This window comes from Haliotis asinina, chromosome 13 (genome assembly GCF_037392515.1).
Source record: "Haliotis asinina isolate JCU_RB_2024 chromosome 13, JCU_Hal_asi_v2, whole genome shotgun sequence".
NCBI classification, from domain to species: domain Eukaryota; kingdom Metazoa; phylum Mollusca; class Gastropoda; order Lepetellida; family Haliotidae; genus Haliotis; species Haliotis asinina.
Window position 1 is genome coordinate 38,806,232 of NC_090292.1, and position 21,515 is coordinate 38,827,746.

At 42.3% G+C, this 21,515-nt stretch overlaps 1 protein-coding gene across 12 annotated transcripts in view; it reads left to right on the forward strand.

Annotated features, from left to right (window-relative positions):
- The first annotated feature begins 2,955 nt into the window (after positions 1-2,955).
- The window catches only part of LOC137260101 (carbohydrate sulfotransferase 10-like), a 23,854-nt gene continuing 5,294 nt past the window's right edge, over positions 2,956-21,515 (forward strand). For 2 of the 12 annotated variants that reach the window (XM_067797798.1, XM_067797803.1), the window contains exons 1-3: positions 2,956-3,098; positions 3,980-5,096; positions 20,668-20,816. In XM_067797798.1, the coding sequence (XP_067653899.1) occupies positions 20,681-20,816 (136 nt within the window). In that variant the 5' untranslated portion in view covers positions 2,956-3,098; positions 3,980-5,096; positions 20,668-20,680. Of the gene's footprint in view, positions 3,099-3,979; positions 5,097-7,168; positions 7,742-13,081; positions 13,142-15,649; positions 15,903-19,841; positions 20,817-21,515 lie in introns of those variants that run through there. The other 10 variants (XM_067797799.1, XM_067797805.1, XM_067797795.1 and 7 more) reach the window with 8 other exon arrangements.

A 21,515-nucleotide genomic window follows, 5' to 3' on the forward strand; every position in this document is an offset into this window, starting at 1 on the left:
GACGGACCCTCTTGTCTGCCAGCCGTGCAATGATTTTACGTTTCATCTCAGGTAATACGCTCCGCCTCATGTCAAGCCACTGGGTCCTGTTCTCTTGTGCGTGTCGATACAGAGTGTATGCTAGGTTATATTAAAGGTTAGGGAACTCTATAGCGTCTTTGGAACTACGGAACTTGACTGGAACAACATGAACAAAAACAGTTTATAAGTGTAACGAGGACACCTGACTGAGATCTTTATTAGTCGACCGTCCGTTGACCGTACATTTTGTAAGATTGGACAAAAGCGACGCAGTGTCCATGAAGGCATTTACTGTGAAAAGCCAAACTCGTTGATGTCGTGTAAACCCGACTCTGCAATTGAACAGTGACTATTCTTCCTGCAATTGAACAGTGGCAAAGAGTGTCTTGCACCTCCATGTGTGTTGTGGAAGTGGCACTGCACACAGCCAGGTAAGTACTGGTCCAGATGTACTGCCAGATAGAGTGATCCCATGTCGTTGTGGCGGTGGCACTGCACACAGCCAGGTAAGTACTGGTCCAGATGTACTGCCAGATAGAGTGATCCCATGTCGTTGTGGCGGTGGCAATGCACACAGCCAGGTAAGTACTGGTCCAGATGTACTGCCAGATAGAGTGATCCCATGTCGTTGTGACGGTGGCACTGCACACAGCCAGATAAGTACAGGTATAGGTGTACACCTCGACTTCTTGACGGGTATCTGTAGAACAGGATCAAAGTCAGGCAGACCAACGATGTGTCGTCACTGGCTGTACTGGCAAGTGCACCGCTGTGCCTGACTGTTAGCCGCTACATTCGTCCTCCTGAAGATGCTGACAAGATCAAGTTACTCAGCAATTTACGGAAGAGAGCGAGAGAAGAAACAGCGCAAATGTACATCCTCTACAATGAGTAGGCATCCCGGGAAGGCAATGCTGTGGTCCGTCCTCCCTCGTCCTTCTCGCATCACTTGTATCGTCCCCGCCTCAACACCACACCAGTCCTGCCGCAGACCGCTCTAAAGTTGACCTTGGAGGAGCATGGGCTGAGACATTGGATGGTTGTCCCTCTTTGCTGATGCTGAGGGTAACAAGATTGTTGCCTTGCAAACCCTAGATCATCTGGAAGTCATACAGACTACTGAGACCATCACCGGCTGTTCTGTCCTTTTGGATCAAGTGCAAATCATCTACTCTAGATATGGTTCTTCTACCTATCTTATGATCTACACTCATGTGCAAAAGGAACTCCCCCCCACCCCCCACCCCCAAATATTATAACTGTTGTCTAAGGGGCTATATACTGATGGGGAGCCCACCCCACAAACACACATTAACAGTATATGTGAAGGAGAAGCACCTGCTTCACGTCTTAAACGGTAAAAATGACTTGAGAACCATAACTTCCCGCACGTGCAGAAAGGTACCCGTGAATATAACACACGAGCTAAACTGTGTTCTCTGTCAAAACGTACACCCGTATGATCAACAAAATATACCTCGATTAACATCACAGCAAGAAGAACGAACAGAGTGTATTCTGGAGATGGGAGTCACGTACTCTCATGTTCCAAGAATCAATGGCTGCACAAAACGAACAGTTGGAGGATTGGTCACACGCGGAAGACAAACTGACAGGCTAAGAAGCGGAACATCAAGGGTCACCAACAGCCCCCGACCGACATCTCAACATTTTGCTTAACTTTCAGGAGAATCGAGAATGCTGATAGAGCTAAGCCATTTCATGAACTTTCGGAGCTGCCCCACCCAGTAGAAAAAAGACTACCTCGAGACTGAAATGGTTTAAGCAGCAACGTTTCGCAAGACTAGAAAACACACATGAAGCTCCTTAATGTATTTGGACGTTTGCTTTATCTTTGTTAGTCAAATTTTGTATCAGGCTTACAGATAAATGTAGAGCTTAGTGTGCCAATACTGGGCATGACCAACATAGCGCCATATTTATTATTCATTTTTTAACCTGTAATAAAATGCTGAATGAATAAAACGTCTTGTTTTGATAAGAAATAGGTGTCAGCTTGAGGAGTAGTTGTGCACTGAACCAGAAATACTGTTGTGTTAAGCTGCGTAAGATATGGTGTTTTTGGAGGTTGCCGCCAAAATATGTCATTCCGATTACGCAGCACTCTGTGTCTGTCATGTAAACCATGATTCGTCAGAATACACTGTTTGGTCATCCTTTGCCGCGCATGACATCACCGACACCTTGAAGTCAACAGAGGGGTCTGGTATAATGCCACTCTACAGGTGTCAACACATGATTCTGGTATAATGCCACACTACAGCTGTCAACACATGATTCTGGTATAATGCCACACTACAGCTGTCAACGCATGATTCTGGAATAATGCCACACTACAGCTGTCAACACATGATTCTGGTATAATACCATACTACAGCTGTCAACACGTGGCTCTACATACACTTCCATATACCGATTGGTGAATGAGTCACACCATGCAGCACACAAAGCACATAATCAGACATCGGCTGTTTTTTTTCATCTTTTGTTTTCTGTCAATTCATGCAATACGACCACGTGACCTGCATAACAAATCGTATCGTTATTTGATATCGATTCGAAAACTGACATGTTTACTACACCCACCCTTAAGAGGGTCAGTAAGATTTAGGGCCTGTAGTCTACACGAGGCAACGCTTCTCAGCAAAGTATCATCAGTACTGAGAGGTTTACCGGTCCGTGTTTCAAACTGTATCCTGCTGTACCTTGTGAAAGTTGCCCCTAACCAACCACATAGGACCGCTCACCGTTGCAAAATTAGTGATGGCAACAAGGTAACAATACGGTAGGTAACCGACAATAGTGACATGACCAGTGTACTCTCCGTGTCATACCGGGATGATAAACTACATCATGCACCGACCACTTGTCTGTTCCCAGCTCGCCTTCTGTACTGATAAAGATGACACTTTCATTGTCTGTCATAACAACAGGTTTCGCTGGTTGTCCATGTAGTGGTGATCTCCTCTGGGTACAGCACATCGCATTGTTGTTTTTAGCAACTGACTTAAATGCATAGCAACATTTACTGATGTGCAGCGTCAAATACATGTCTGGTAAGTAACAATCACGCTGTAGGTTTGAATATGCTTAATTTACAGGACGATCTGGTTATGATATCCGGATAATTTCTGTCGGTGACGCCATGTCCATCTCTAGTATACTTCGTCAAAAGTCTTCATTGTTTCTTTGACATCCTCAGTGCAAGTCTATCCCATATACCGCACTATGGTTTAAATCTAACCAAGGAATCTCGAAGCATCATAACTATTAACAGAGACATTAACTTTGGTGCATTAGCTGTGGTATAATTCTACCATCTGGTAGTTTGACGCGTATATTCGCGAACAGGGACCATCGGCCCATTATACTAATTACAGCACCTGATTCAAACTGTTTGACAGGAGTTCTGAGAACCAGCTGATTCAGACTGTTTGACAGGAACTCTGATAACCAACATGACTAAATTATACATTGATACTATCTGACATAGGCAAGGCAATGCAAGCTTTACGCATTGTTGTCAGGTAACAGGTTTTTCGTTGATAAAGATATTATGTCTTCTTCAAACGAAAAACGTTTATTACAGACATTAAATTTGTTCCTTGAAAATAATGAACATTTTACCAAGAACTGGCAACATGTAATAATATTGTGGAATGAAACCCGAGCGCAAAAAGTGGATAAAAAGGATACAGTCAGCAAAAGTGGAGTTCATCCTCAACATGTGGGGCAACACACAATTGGCATAACTGTCCATGTCTTGTCCATGTATTCAGTGATTCTGTGATGTCTGCCCATTACTAGAAGATACTCGGAGAGTATATTTATTCTGTGGATTTTCACATCAATTATCTAATGTGGTTTTAATACTGGGGATTATCTTATATAGAAGATAACAATTCAAGCTTTGAACATCTTGTTTATAATATTTTAGAAACAAGAATGAAAGACTGAAGCTGATCCTCCTCTACGTTGACCTGCCCCTCACCTCCCTCCTGTTACTGACGGTGCACTGAGGGAATACTCGAGTGACGTCACGACGGTGCATGTTTCACCTCAAGGAGAGAGTAATTTTGCGTGGTATAAAACACTTCCAGGTTGAATGAATTATTCACGAGTTACACAGTGGGAAATTGGCGGGAGGTTGTCAGAATTGTTTCCCGGCGTCTGACGTCGACTACAGACGTGAACAGTCAGCTCAATTCCTTGGATATTGATTATCATTCACCACAAATTCATTTAGAGAACATACTTCACTTTTTATCTTGTTCGTTTATACGTGGATGAGTTTGTGCATAACGAATACGCAATTCCCGATATGTGGTGATGAAAGTCATGTTGGTATATAGATAAGAAATAGTGAAAAAATAAAACGGAGCCTACAGTGTGATTTTTTAGGCTGTTGTTTAGCTGAAGTCTAGGGAGATATAAAATATAGGGGTATTTGATGCACAGGATTTGTCCAGGTGACTAGTAGCAGACAATATGTTTTGTCAGAGTACGAGCCATCACAGCGTGTTTGTAGATGAAGCGTGTAAGTGGGAATGCATGTACTCGATATCCAACACTGAACAGAAAATTCAAAGTCTAATCAGATTTAAACTCGCACTTTCTAACGTGTTTAGTCACAAACACACAGACCATTTGACACCGGCCAAATATTTGATAAAGGTTTCCCCTTTACTGAGTAGATCTTCTTTGCGGCAAGCACTGATAACTCACATAATCGATGCTACTTACTGACGATGATGAAAAACCCTTTGATATAAAACAAGGGAGACAATCGAAGAGAGCGGGATGGTGTTTGATGTGTCTGATCAGCAGAGAGACGGCATTGTGCGATCGAACTGGTGGCAGAGAAATCCCGACTCGTATTTAGGAGAAAATCAATTCATTGCAAGGGAATATATAGACTCGTTTAGAAGAAATAGACAGAAGAACGCAATTTTGTTCCCATGGAAACGTTCACAACTGACCACTCTGGCATCGTCTGAAACCATGTGAGGACACCTTGTGAGGGACACTGGAATCACGTGCTGTGTTGGAGGTAGGTAAGCACGTGTTTCTTTTGTGATGTGGAGCAGAATATTTGAAGTATATAATTTGAAACGTGGAGCTGCCCTCTCGCCTGTGTCAGACAGACGGTCTACTCCGATAGGGCATCGTTTGAGGTCGGTATGTTATCATCGCTTTCACACATAATCGGATTGGGAAAAGACTTAACTAACACTATGGTGTATGCGACTCAAGACAGTGGCGTGTCACACATTACCGTGATATGTAACACGTGGTTTTGAGGTGTGACACATAACTATGATGTGTGACACGTGGCTGTGAGGTGTGACAACTGTGATGTGTGAGACGTGGCTGCGATATGTGACTCGCGTCTGTGAGATATGACACGTGGCTGTGATGTGCCACACATGACTGTAGTGTGTGACATGTGGCTGTGCTGTGTGACACATGCTTGTGATGTGTGACACGTGGCTGTGAGGTGTGACACATGACCTTGATGGATGACACGTGGCTGTGATTTGTGACTCGTGACTGTGAGATATGGCACATGACTGTAGTGTGTGACACACGACCTTAATGTGTGACACGTGGATGTTATGTGACATGCGACTTAAGGTGTGACCCGCGGCAGAGGTGTGACTCGTGGCTGTGACGTGTGACACATATCTGTGATGTGACACGTGGCTGTGATATCTGACACATGGCTGTGATATGTGACTCACGGCTGTTGACGCAAGACTCAAATAATTATGATCACAATAATATCTAAAACGAAAATATCATAGATCGAGACCAGCAACTGTAACGAAGGCGATATAGCAATTGCAATGACAAACTCAACAGCGATACAACATTAACCACATCAACAGTTGGTTGGTTTATTCAGACCAACATGCCCATTATATATTTACAAATGTCAGATCATGGAATCCCGGAGCGCCATAACATTGTAGAAGGTCAATCAGCATACAATGAATGGGTTGTAAAGCCTTGTTAAAACACGTTGTTTCGCTAATCAATTTAAAATACCTAAACCGTGTAATGTGCAGGGAACAACAACTTTATCATAAAAAGGGTGGACCCATGAAAGTCCGGCGTGGAATTGACCTTTAGCAACCCATACCATTCGTAGGTGCTCGTGTCATCCCGTCAAGCCCGATGACGTCTCGTATCCCGCTCATGTCCATGTTTACGACTGGGTCTTGTCTAAGCGCTAACGTGCATAGAAATGAAAATAGTCTAGTACTATTATCAAGGGCAGATAACCCTGAATTTCCAAACATGACTCTTAGAATATCCTACATCCAATAGGCAAAACAGCAATACAGTCAGTACCTTGGCAGATATGTTTCAGTGTTGAAAGTTGTTCATCCGTAAACTAGAAGTATTTGTTTATATTATACTTTGTATAGTTCAGCAAAGTTTCAAAGTTCAACGGTTCCACCATTTTCATGGTTTGACATTCGTTTTATTACGATTGTGATTGTGATTGGTTTGCCACGATTCTTGGAACTAATGGGGCACGAGAGGGGTAAAAGTCTTCTTGTAGGTCACGGAAAGACACAAATAGTTACGAATGCAACCCATGCTTGCCACTAAAGGCAACTATGTTTGTCGTAAGAGGCGACAAACGGGATCGGGTGGTCATGTTCGCTGACATGTCGTCGGTTCCCAATTGCGCAAATCGATGCTCATGCACACATCGATCACTGGATTGTCTAGTCCAGACTCGATTATTTACAGACCGCTGCCATATACTGGAAGATTAAACAAAAGTCACTCATTAGAACGATTAGTACAATACAGTCGTGTGTCTGAGACTATTCTTAAAGGGACACTCCAAACACATGTGATATTCTGTCTCAGTTAAAGGTTCAACACAAAATGGACATAATCTAGAATTTCGTGTCACAAAGTATTCTCGAAATGTACCCAGAACGTATAACATAAACCTGTAGCTCTGCGCCTCGAGGCGAAGGTCTTGAGTGCGATCAGTCTGTCTGTGGGGCAGGTTTCATGTACGGAGTTAACTGTGTGATGTCAGAACGCATGCATTAGATGTGTTCGTGCATGATCTTACTGTTATCAGTACGACAGTTGTTGCCTCGGAGTGCATGGTCGCTACAAGTATGACCTCTCAAAGATAATAATTCTGGATAACGCATGGCTACGTGTTTGTGTGGTTTACTGTGATGGATTAATCCTTGACACTGACGTTTGTGGGGTTTGGTCGAGTTTGAAGACTTGCGTCACCGCCTCGAGGTGACCTTGACCTTCACGTGTTAAACCTCATCCATCATCCTCGACATTTAGGAAGATGACTTGTGTGAAGTATCCATGCGCTCGAAGGAGTCTCGATACTGGAAACACGACCTTGACGATAAACGCTTGGCTCGTAAAATACGACGTGGTCCCGTTGTTGGTTACAGCGGTACGGGTCTCCGCCACTGGACAGTGTCCGAGGTTATGACTGCATATTTAATAATGGGTCATTGTGTGAGTACTGGCTAATGTGCCCTTGGTGTATCGATCTGTCAGCATCACACCCACGGTAAACATTACATGGAATGCCTTGCGCGTGGTGCTTGTTGGGACTCTCCGCTGCAGTAGGAACTTCTACGTCCACTGTGTGACCCGTGTAGTGGTCGTAACTAGTCCATCTGGTATTGACAGGCATTCTGTAAGTCTAATTAATTATTTACTGGGTTCGTTGACCCGTGAATATCCGTGTTAACATTGATCTTCAGTTACCCGAGGCGTCTAACGGGATCGGGTGGTCTGGCTTGCTGAGTTGTTTTGGATGTTATCGTATCAGTTTCGTAGATCGATGCTCATCCTGTTGATCACCGGATTATCTGGTCTAGACTCGATTATTTAGAGACCGTCGTGACCGCCGCCATATGGCTGGAATATTGCTTAGTGCGGCGTAAAACTAAACTGACTGACTCACTCACTCACAGACCACTGCCATATACCTGGAATATTGCTGATTGCGGCGTCAAAATATTTCACTTACTACTTTGTTGGCTGGTAAGAATAGCTGTATGTCTTGATAACAGGATACAATTAGCAGGTGGTGCCAGTTAACATTATGTTGTGCTTTATTGCATTATAATCAAATCTCCAGATTTCTTTCCAAATTATTATAGGATATTTATAAAGCGCACATATTCACGCAGCCAGTGCTTGCTCAAGGCGCTGGTATTTATTCCCTCTATCACTTGATATCAGTCTCAACGGACCATCGTCTTATCAATATCAACTCCCTTAGGAACCCAGTTAGTAAATAACCATAGCTGACCAGACTGTAGTTGCACAAAGTGTTCGTACAATTAAGGTTATTGCTTCGACCACACCTTAGAACAGACCTACGAAGTAGAACAGGCCTACGAAGTAGAACAGACCTACGAAGTAGAACAGACCTACGAAGTAGAACAGGCCTACGAAGTCGTAGTACTAAGGTTTCCATTTTTGAAACTCTGAAAAAGAAATGACTGTTATTTCGAACATGTCGAAAGGATCTGTGACATGTAATCAACGACGTCATCGGTCGACAGAAGTCGCCTTGTAGGACAAGCGTGGGATACTTAGGACCTACCGAATAGTATCACCTGGGGTGTTATAATGCGCACGTACTCATATCATGTGACAGAAAGTATCGCTTCGTACACGTGCCGCAAGTGGAAGAGATATCCAATCCAAATTACAGGTCAGTAAATCTCATTTGACAAGACTAGGACATGATGTGTTCCTCTGTCACAGGACTAGGACATGATGTGTTCACACTGTCACAGGACTAGGACATGATGTGTTCCTCTGTCACAGGACTAGGACATGATGTGTTCCTCTGCCACAGGACTAGGACATGCTGTGTTCCTCTGCCACAGGACTAGGACATGATGTGTTCCACTGTCACAGGACTAGGACATGATGTGTTCCTCTGCCACAGGACTAGGACATGATGTGTTCCACTGTCACAGGACTAGGACATGATGTGTTCCTCTGACACAGGACTAGGACATGCTGTGTTCCTCTGTCACAGGACTAGGACATGATGTGTTCCACTGTCACAGGACTAGGACATGCTGTGTTCCTCTGACACAGGACTAGGACATGATGTGTTCCTCTGTCACAGGACTAGGACATGATGTGTTCCACTGCCACAGGACTAGGACATGATGATGTGTTGATCTGTCACAGGACTAGGACATGATGTGCTCCTCTGCCACAGGACTAGGACATAATGTGTTCCACTGCCACAGGACTAGGACATGATGTGTTCCACTGTCACAGGACTAGGACATGATGTGTTCCACTGACACAGGACTAGGACATGACGTGTTCCACTGTCACAGGACTAGGACATGATGTGTTCCTCTGTCACAGGACTAGGACATGATGTGCTCCTCTGCCACAGGACTAGGACATGATGTGTTCCACTGCCACAGGACTAGGACATGATGTGTTCCACTGTCACAGGACTAGGACATGATGATGTGTTCCTCTGTCACAGTACTAGGACATGATGTGTTCCTCTGCCACAGGACTAGGACATAATGTGTTCCACTGCCACAGGACTAGGACATGATGTGTTCCACTGTCACAGGACTAGGACATGATGTGTTCCACTGTCACAGGACTAGGACATGATGTGTTCCTCTGACACAGGACTAGGACATGATGTGTTCCACTGCCACAGGACTAGGACATGACGTGTTCCTCTGTCACAGGACTAGGACATGATGTGTTCCTGTGACAGGACTAGGACATGATGTGTTCCACTGTCACAGGCCTAGGACATGATGTGTTCCTCTGACACAGGACTAGGACATGCTGTGTTCCTCTGTCACAGGACTAGGACATGATGTGTTCCACTGTCACAGGACTAGGACATGCTGTGTTCCTCTGACTTAGGACTAGGACATGATGTGCTCCTCTGTCACAGGACTAGGACATGATGTGTTCCACTGCCACAGGACTAGGACATGACGTGTTCCTCTGTCACAGGACTAGGACATGATGTGTTCCTGTGACAGGACTAGGACATGATGTGTTCCACTGTCACAGGCCTAGGACATGATGTGTTCCTCTTTCACAGGACTAGGACATGATGTGTTCCTCTGCCACAGGACTAGGACATGATGTGTTCCACTGTCACAGGACTAGGACATGATGTGTTCCTCTGTCACAGGACTAGGACATGATGTGTTCCACTGTCACAGGACTAGGACATGACGTGATGTGTTCCATTGTCACAGGACTAGGACATGATGTGTTCACACTGTCACAGGACTAGGACATGATGTGTTCCTCTGACACAGGATTAGGACATGATGTGTTCCACTGTCACAGGACTAGGACATGATGTGTTCCTCTGTCACAGGACTAGGACATGATGTGTTCCTCTGTCACAGGACTAGGACATGATGTGTTCCACTGTCACAGGACTAGGACATGATGTGCTCCTCTGTCACAGGACTAGGACATGATGTGTTCCACTGTCACAGGACTAGGACATGATGTGTTCCACTGTCACAGGACTAGGACATGATGTGCTCCTCTGTCACAGGACTATTACATGATGTGTTCCACTGTCACAGGACTAGGACATGCTGTGTTCCTCTGACACAGGACTAGGACATGATGTGTTCCTCTGTGACAGGACTAGGACATGATGTGCTCCTCTGTCACAGGACTAGGACATAATGTGTTCCTCTGTCACAGGACTAGGACATGATGTGTTCCTCTGTCACAGGACGAAGACGCAGGAGAAGAACTGACCCGTACCGAGTCAGTCATGGTCAGTGTCATCACATCGGACAACGTGCGTGTCCATGTGTTCCGTCATGGTTGAAACACGTTTTGAAATTGTTTGCAAGTGATACTGGCATGTACAACGTTTTTTATGAATGTTCCAAATGTTTGGAATCTGTGATCATTAAATAATATATCCCCATGTATTCATAATTGTGATGAAACACAATTTGTTATTTCCTGCAAGGCTTATCTGTTTCCTGCTGTCAGTTGTCAACAAGACCATTCCAAAATGTATGAAACTTGGCTAGCGAAAGTGTCATGGTCTTGCGAAGCGCCGTGGCGTACATACGGCTATGTTATTTTAACTGTGCCTAACAGCAAGAGCGGAAATCCTAACACCTGCATGTATCCACATGTATCTTGTCAACCCACAGCAAACAAGAAGAGCAACATGTACAACGAGATTGTTGAACTGGTTCGTGTTTTATCACGCATTTCGTCAAGAAAGTATGGGTGTAGTGTTTATCAGGAGCTCTTGAACTTGGAAACATGTCACAAAAAGATTCATTCCGCTAAAAATAATTTCCTCTAACACAGGATTTCAGCAAGCGTCCTGTGAGTCTTGATCTGGGATTGTTGGGTCGGTCATAAGTTTGAGTATTCGGAACTTAGGTCCGGCTTTTAACAAGTATTGTTTTGGAAGTGCTGATTGCGGTTTCCATTTTGACTTATCAAGCAGAAAAATACAGACCGAGTGTTCTCAGTTTTGTCGTATAACCAACTGACGTGTCATTGAATGTGTTTGGAGAGGTTCCCACTGGTGCGGCTCTGTGTACTCGAAAGTTGCAGATGTTCTTCATTTCCAGCAAGAAATCTCGCATGAAAACAAAATTTAAATCCAAACAAAAAATTCCGTGATAAGCAAAGCAGTCGCATACAAGAGTATCAAAAATAGGTCTTTCAAATGTTTCACCTATGTGTATATAATGTGTCGACAGTTCACTTTCAGGCAAAAGTCCAGTTCATGACAAGCAAGCCAGTGGTTGCAACCGTTGCGTTGTTAAGGTCAGCCAGATGGACATTAACCTTTCCAAACAATCGCCTTAAGACGCAGAGGTTATAGTCATGTCGACTTCACAATAACAACAGTGAATAGATGTGAATAGATGTGTCGCGTTTAGCTATAATGTTTCCATTACGTAACACAGAGGTCGATCAAAACGCAGTTAATTTGTGAGAAGATGAACAGTTGTTTTTTTCGAAATTGTATGTTAAAATGTAACAGTCATTTCAAACTGAAGAAATGTAGATTTGCTGGAGTATTGCCAATGGGTTTGCTTCACCTAACTGAAGACTTGTATACTTCATAAACTATTTAACCTTAGCTTATAGGTATATATTTCCTAGTTGTGTTTATGGACCTGTACGGCAGACAACACAGATCAAATAAATAAGCACTGCTCCATAAATATACGAAAACAAGGTTTTCTTCTCGTATGTTGGACACGTGCAATATCTCGGTTACGACTGGTCCTCAGCAATCATAGATTCTCATAAGACTGGACTAACGTCAGGTGGTGAGACTCGCTGACGTCGTTGACTCTGTCATCGTATGCTAATTACGAGGACTGATGCCCGTTATAGTACGTTATGAACAAAATGCATGAGCACCATCCCTCACTGATGTGTTTTGTCTGAATGCTATTGCATTACTTGCGCTGATATTCAGCTTCAATTATTTTTCGATCCTATCACCAAAGTCAGGAGGTAGTTCCGATCAGCGTGCTATGTGATCGTCTCGGCGATCTTGATATTGCGTAACATCACGAAGAACAGCAGTAAAACATGAGATCTCTTGGGTTCTAGCTGTGTAATGACGTAAACATGATTCCAAAACCAGAGTGTCCTGGGGCTCTTTCACGAAGCATTCTTTACTAAGGTTAAGCTCAACTCCCATTCTTCAACAATGCATTAAGATTACCTTAGTGTCTTACGAGCACCTTAGCGCTTTGCAGTGAATGCCTGTAGTAGTAGGGACGCAACGACACCGATACATGTGGAAAGGCCAAGGTTGCCCCTTGCTTGACATCGGCTCACCTGCAGACCGCACACCAAGTAAATACTGTGACATGGCTGACACTGAGCTGTCATACACAGACCTAGAACCAACAAGAACACTGCACCAGGACAAGAGGGAAAGAATTACAAGAACCACAGCAGTATTTCCCAACTCTCTTGTGATTGGGAGATCGCAAGTTGAACAGAGGTAAAGGACAGCAATATCTGGAATTCATCAGCAGAGATACCGACGGGTGCAGGTCCTGTGAGTAGCGAGTCATTAATGGAGATGATATAATTTGTACCCAACATCTAGGGTGAAATGTGATTGTACCTGTTTGGCGACGCTGATCATGCGCTGTTTGTATGGGTAGACAAGGCAGGAACATGTTGCAGGGAGTGAGTCGAGAGTGTGTGAAGGTGGAGCTGAACTTATACTAACTTGTTGATGACAGCCAAATGACGTAAGTTTAAATGTTTTTCTCTAAGGGAAACACCAAAAAATATCTCCAAAGATTTTACCCACGACGGGAATTGAACCCGTCGAAGTAGAGGTGAAATAATCACTGATGTGATGATTACATAAAAACTACCAACTGATAATGCAGGTGTGAATTTCGGGTGAAAAAAAAACTGACGCAATGGTTAGATGTAGGACCTCTTAATAATGATACCGTTGTAACGATCAGGTGAAAATAACCGGGTCTGATAGATATAAGTGAGACCGCCTGCTAATCATATCATTGCCAAGTATGGGTTAAAGAACTAATGTGTTGTAACGGCACCGCAATGTGTTCAATGTGGTCGTTACAGCCCTGATGTTTGAGTGACCTGTATGTAGTGGTGTATGGTACAGGTGAAGGTCTCCGTAATGCATCCATAACAAAGGATTGAATCAGAACGACATTTTCTACACTGAAAGTGACAGATGGTACGTGGGTCATTTCAGTCAGTCATGTCCGTCACTGTCCAAGTGAAGGGAGAGCTGCAAACAGATTACCAATCCTGCATTCGTTTAATCATATCCCTGTCTGTATCGGTTCTCAAATGAGAGTGCTTTCGGAAAACTTCGTCATGCTGAAGACCCGTTTCTCGTCTCACTCACTGGTGTCTGGTGATATTGCTGGAATATTGTTAAAAGCGGCGTAAAATTATACTCAGTCACTCACCCTCATATGAGGTAACATCGTTTACGTGGATATCGGCCGTGTTTGTTTGTATAAATATCAGTATCGTATAGCCTCGTGTGTTATAATTTCTGAAGCATATGCATATAAATATATAGAAAATATCTTTAACAGTCATATTATGTATTTTTGAGGGCATAATTGAGATTGAGATTTTCAGAAAAGTGACATTTTCGCTGCAGTGACAACAATGTGATATGTTCACTGCAGTGAAACAATCACTTTGTTCAAAGTACATCCTGACTTCTGTAGGGTCATAAGACATAGCCGTTGGTCAGTATGCCTGGACATCGGATGACCAACCCAATCTCCATCGCAGAAACCTCGCACCAGTCAGCTCATCACGGTCATTAATTATCCGTAGCTTGATGTCGATCGACACCACGCCTCTCTTCAGAGTTTATTGCGGTTCCGAAAACAAGAATTACGAGCTGGCAGGGCTCAAAGCGATAATCTTATGTACAAATGATTCTATTTCATTACCTCTATTTATGTTAACTGACAGTAGTATTTTTGTTTTTGCATATATATATATATATATATATATATATATATATATATATATATATATATATATATATATATATATATATATATATATATATATATATATTTATTTCCTTTCTCCCTAGGGTTTGTTTGTGGTTTGAACCGTTAAGATCTGGGTTGGAATTAGTCTTCGGCAACCTATGGGGATCGGGTGGTCAGGCTGGCTACCGGGTTGACATGTGATATTGTATCCCAATTACGCAGATCGATGCTCGCGCTGTTAATCACTGGATTGTTTGGCCCAGACTGGATTATTCACACAGCGGCGCCATAGTGTTCCTCATTTGTGGAGTTCTGACGTGTACGATAAGACCAAAAAGATCTAATGATGGAGATATTTTTAGGTGGTGACCTTACTCAAGCATTGACAATAAACCATTCCACTTCAGTAAATGCTGGATTTTGACTGGCTAATCAATGTCATTCAGTGGTATATAATCATTACTTTACTTTGTATACCTTTGATTTTCCAACACACTATGTATTTTGTATCTGGATAACACGGTTATGGTAGAATGGCGATAAACGTATTGTGTTGGAAAATCAGAGATATATAACGAAATTATAACAACCCTAAATTTTGTATTTAAAACTTCATACTATGCGTTCGGTTTTAAATCAGATTCAGAGCTATTATAATTGTGATGTATATCTGTGATGTTTCAACACAGGATGTTTGTGTCGTAGTTAAAACATAGCCACTGTTCGACATAGACATGTGTTGTCTCGGTTATTATTTCGAATTTCGAACTATGTCTTATGTACGTGCAGAACAAAGAAGCAAACAATCTGAATTTTACAGTTGGAAGAATTTGGATTTCGTTAATTCTCGGATAAACAATGTTTAAATATAATAAAACGAAATCTGAAGCACGTAATAAATAGACTATTCCACGTGTTTAGTGAAATACAATGCGTCTGTCACCCCGTGACGTCGAGAACGTCATATGTTCACTCTGACCACGTCGTTCGTGAACATATCATGTTGGTCTTGTCACAGATCATATTTCACAGAACACAGTAACTATCGAGTATGTGATACACACTGAGTAAATTTGGTAGCTAGCGTACATGCTGAAAATACATAATTGACATCCATTATACGAGAAGCAGTTGCTAAGCAACTATGCCAGCTTCAGATATGACACTTGCAAACAAGTGGCTGACTAACCTTGTCACAGTGTCGAGGTTCGGGAATGTGTCCAAAGGACAGTCAGTGCTGGTGGATGACGCTCGTCCTACAAAACTGTTAACCTCCGGGCGGTACAGTCGGAGAGCTCAACATGACAGGTAACACACGTTTCCTCGTTGAAAGCGTTCCTTGACATGGCCTTGTTTTTCGTTAGTCTTCTGTCGGAAAATATTTGGGTTGTAATGACTTTTACCTTTTACAAATTGTTCACCATTATATACAGCGTCTGTTTTGTTATTCAGTTCCAAGAGAAAATTTCTTGATTTATGCCAGTACTTACTAGTTTAGCCTTGCTCCTTGATACTGAATTCTGAGCCCATGGATGTATAGTAATGTTATTCTTTGAAGAGACAAGTCTAGGTAAGCGTACTCCGGTCTATTATTTATTTTTGTTTCGAAATTATTATTTAAACCATTAAGTTTACTGTAGAGAATGATTAATGTTTGAGTCTAGTATTGTTTCTACATTCTGTGTCAAACTGGAGAAATAACATGATGGATATTGGTATTTTCATGACTGGTATTTCATCAGTATGTCAGTGAATGACTAGATCATTATTCATAATTTCAAAATTTACATATATCCATAACTATTTTTGTCCAGTATACTATACGGCATTATAAACATGTAGGTACCCCTTTAGTTAGTATTCGCATGACTCCAGTAGACAAGGCATCACCGAAGTACGGGGAAACTGTCAGATATCTGTGGGTGATGTCTTGTGCATGTTGCACATACACCGAGTCTCTGTCCATTTGCTGTCTGTGTCTAAACCGGAGCGGATTATGAAAATGGTCGATAGTTCACGTTCGATCTCATGTTGACCCTTCGATACCATGCTCATTAGCGACTCGCAGCGCGATACGATGTTCTTATCATATAGTATTCATTGCATCAATATATTTATCGATATAATCACCGCCAGTACAAACTGGATCAGTCTTCGCATTATAATCGAGTCAGGGGTCTTGAGCTTCCTCAGGCCACGACAGTTATTTTGGTAATTAACTGTGTTTTGTTTACTGAAGTCTGGGTTGTTTATAGTACAAGATATTCTCCGCGGTCTCGGCGACAGATTACACATGTCAGTGAGTGTAAGTTGTGCAGGTTGTTAACGCGGCCCGTCATACAAGCCTGAACTAGATTCAGGTTCACGTGGATAGAGGGTCCATTGAAAAAGGTGCACTCCTGAGATAATGTTCGCCATCTCGAAAACTGGTCAATGCACTCTGCGATAAATCCATTGTCATCCAAAACTGTGTTCCACTGGAGATATCGCTTTTGTGAGAGATATCGCTTTCTCCATGGAGATATCGTTTAACAGCAGATTTTGTACAATGTCACAATGCTTTGACATCGCTGCACAGCAAATCTAATCACGGTACTGTGTTCAGAGATGTCTATTTTTTTTCATTGCAAACTAACGAAGAATGATTTTGGACATCTCACCCTCTTGTTTCTGATATTACTTGTATCAACACTCGTTGATAAAGGTAAAACTATGTGTTGCTATATCAATATACACTGAGATATATCTTGTATCCGACATCTCGACCACTGGTCTATATACACTGAGATATATCTTGTATCCGACATCTCGACCACTGGTCTATATACACTGAGATATATCTTGTACTCGACATCTCGACCACTGGTCTATATACACTGAGATATATCTTGTATTCGACATCTCGACCACTGGTCTATATACACTGAGATATATCTTGTACTCGACATCTCGACCACTGGTCTATATACACTGAGATATATCTTGTATCCGACATCTCGACCACTGGTCTATATACACTGAGATATATCTTGTACTCGACATCTCGACCACTGGTCAATATACACTGAGATATATCTTGTATCCGACATCTCGACCACTGGTCTATATACACTGAGATATATCTTGTATCCGACATCTCGACCACTGGTCTATATACACTGAGATATATCTTGTATCCGACATCTCGACCACTGGTCAATATACACTGAGATATATCTTGTACTCGACATCTCGACCACTGGTCTATATACACTGAGATATATCTTGTATCCGACATCTCGACCACTGGTCTATATACACTGAGATATATCTTGTACTCGACATCTCGACCACTGGTCAATATACACTGAGATATATCTTGTATCCGACATCTCGACCACTGGTCTATATACACTGAGATATATCTTGTATCCGACATCTCGACCACTGGTCTATATACACTGAGATATATCTTGTATCCGACATCTCGACCACTGGTCTATATACACTGAGATATATCTTGTATCCGACATCTCGACCACTGGTCAATATACACTGAGATATATCTTGTATCCGACATCTCGACCACTGGTCTATATACACTGAGATATATCTTGTACTCGACATCTCGACCACTGGTCAATATACACTGAGATATATCTTGTATCCGACATCTCGACCACTGGTCTATATACACTGAGATATATCTTGTATCCGACATCTCGACCACTGGTCTATATACACTGAGATATATCTTGTATCCGACATCTCGACCACTGGTCAATATACACTGAGATATATCTTGTATCCGACATCTCGACCACTGGTCTATATACACTGAGATATATCTTGTATCCGACATCTCGACCACTGGTCTATATACACTGAGATATATCTTGTATTCGACATCTCGACCACTGGTCTATATACACTGAGATATATCTTGTATTCGACATCTCGACCACTGGTCTATATACACTGAGATATATCTTGTATCCGACATCTCGACCACTGGTCTATATACACTGAGATATATCTTGTATCCGACATCTCGACCACTGGTCTATATACACTGAGATATATCTTGTATCCGACATCTCGACCACTGGTCTATATACACTGAGATATATCTTGTATCCGACATCTCGACCACTGGTCAATATACACTGAGATATATCTTGTATCCGACATCTCGACCACTGGTCTATATACACTGAGATATATCTTGTATCCGACATCTCGACCACTGGTCTATATACACTGAGATATATCTTGTATTCGACATCTCGACCACTGGTCAATATACACTGAGATATATCTTGTATCCGACATCTCGACCACTGGTCAATATACACTGAGATATATCTTGTATCCGACATCTCGACCACTGGTCTATATACACTGAGATATATCTTGTATTCGACATCTCGACCACTGGTCTATATACACTGAGATATATCTTGTATCCGACATCTCGACCACTGGTCAATATACACTGAGATATATCTTGTATCCGACATCTCGACCACTGGTCTATATACACTGAGATATATCTTGTATCCGACATCTCGACCACTGGTCAATATACACTGAGATATATCTTGTATTCGACATCTCGACCACTGGTCTATATACACTGAGATATATCTTGTATTCGACATCTCGACCACTGGTCTATATACACTGAGATATATCTTGTATTCGACATCTCGACCACTGGTCTATATACACTGAGATATATCTTGTATCCGACATCTCGACCACTGGTCTATATACACTGAGATATATCTTGTATTCGACATCTCGACCACTGGTCAATATACACTGAGATATATCTTGTATCCGACATCTCGACCACTGGTCTATATACACTGAGATATATCTTGTATCCGACATCTCGACCACTGGTCTATATACACTGAGATATATCTTGTATCCGACATCTCGACCACTGGTCTATATACACTGAGATATATCTTGTATTCGACATCTCGACCACTGGTCTATATACACTGAGATATATCTTGTATCCGACATCTCGACCACTGGTCTATATACACTGAGATATATCTTGTATTCGACATCTCGACCACTGGTCAATATACACTGAGATATATCTTGTATCCGACATCTCGACCACTGGTCTATATACACTGAGATATATCTTGTATCCGACATCTCGACCACTGGTCTATATACACTGAGATATATCTTGTATTCGACATCTCGACCACTGGTCAATATACACTGAGATATATCTTGTATCCGACATCTCGACCACTGGTCTATATACACTGAGATATATCTTGTATTCGACATCTCGACCACTGGTCTATATACACTGAGATATATCTTGTATCCGACATCTCGACCACTGGTCTATATACACTGAGATATATCTTGTATTCGACATCTCGACCACTGGTCAATATACACTGAGATATATCTTGTATCCGACATCTCGACCACTGGTCTATATACACTGAGATATATCTTGTATCCGACATCTCGACCACTGGTCTATATACACTGAGATATATCTTGTATTCGACATCTCGACCACTGGTCAATATACACTGAGATATATCTTGTATCCGACATCTCGACCACTGGTCTATATACACTGAAATCAAACATGTACTAGTACTCGACATCTCAGTCTCTGGTCAGTATGTACTGAGATAAATCTTGTATTCGACATCTTGACCAATGATCAGTATACACTGAGATAAATCTTGTAGTCGACATCTCGACCAGTGGTCAACATACATTGAAATCAAATCTTGGCCAGTGAAAATAATACAGTGATGGGAAGCATGTATCTGACATCTCGACCAGTTGACCCATTGGGATGGGAACGATATGAAGCATAAAAGATTAAGATCGTGTGAATGAAAATCAGCCAAGGTGACAAATATATGGTTCTTTCTCTGTGCCATTCACGCGGTTAGATATGTAATCTCGGTAAAAAAATAAATTATTTCATGCGGAAATTATCTAGTTTATATACTAGTTTATTTTAAGAAAAACAGTTAACAGATTTCATCCCTTTCAACGTGCAATAAGGAATCATGTGTCATGTTGTATGTTCCAGAGACGATGCAAGCATGAAGAAGCCGTGGAGTAGATACCGACGGGGTGTGGCGAGAGCGTGGCGCCACCTGAACAGGAGATTCAGCATCAACGTGATGCTCTGTGTGTGCTGCAGCGCATCCCTCGTCCTCATGCTGGTCAACATGCACGGTAACCGGAATACTGTGTCATGTGACTTGTCATGTGACATGATGTATGGGATACAAAGAATGATGACTTCATAACATGACACGTCTTCACTGCCTCCATATACACATCATAATAAATACGGCGTGTTAAGTCAAAGTATCAATACAGTACACGAAATAACCACGGGTCCGCTATCCTGTGACCAATAAAAACCCAGTCGGGCCAGTAAATCTCCACAGTCACTGAAATCCGTGTCATGCCGACAAAATTTTATTCTCATCTATTTTTGTAGTCTTTGCTTGGTTTCTACACTCAAATTTCGGACTAGTAAGTTATTGTGTGGGAAAGTAACTTCAGGCAGCCCGACTGGCTAGCAACACGTGGAAACTAATTCGCACGCTGTATCGGTACCTTTGACAATTATTTGGATTCCGCGTGTACAACCACTCTTTGCACTATTCATAGTAACTCGTAAACTTGGCATCCATTACGAAATGCATTGTGGGAAGTTCCGGTCCTGACTAACATGATCAAGCCACATTATCGACATTAGCCTAATGAGTAACTCAGTAATATTGGGTTCCCTGCAGTCAGTGGATAGGTCAAGCTAGTGTCAGCTTGCATGAACGACAAGCGAGTACACGGAGATATATTGCATTACCACACCTGCTTTGGTTTGCATGGTTTGTGAAACTGATGTTAATCAGGATACGGTGTATG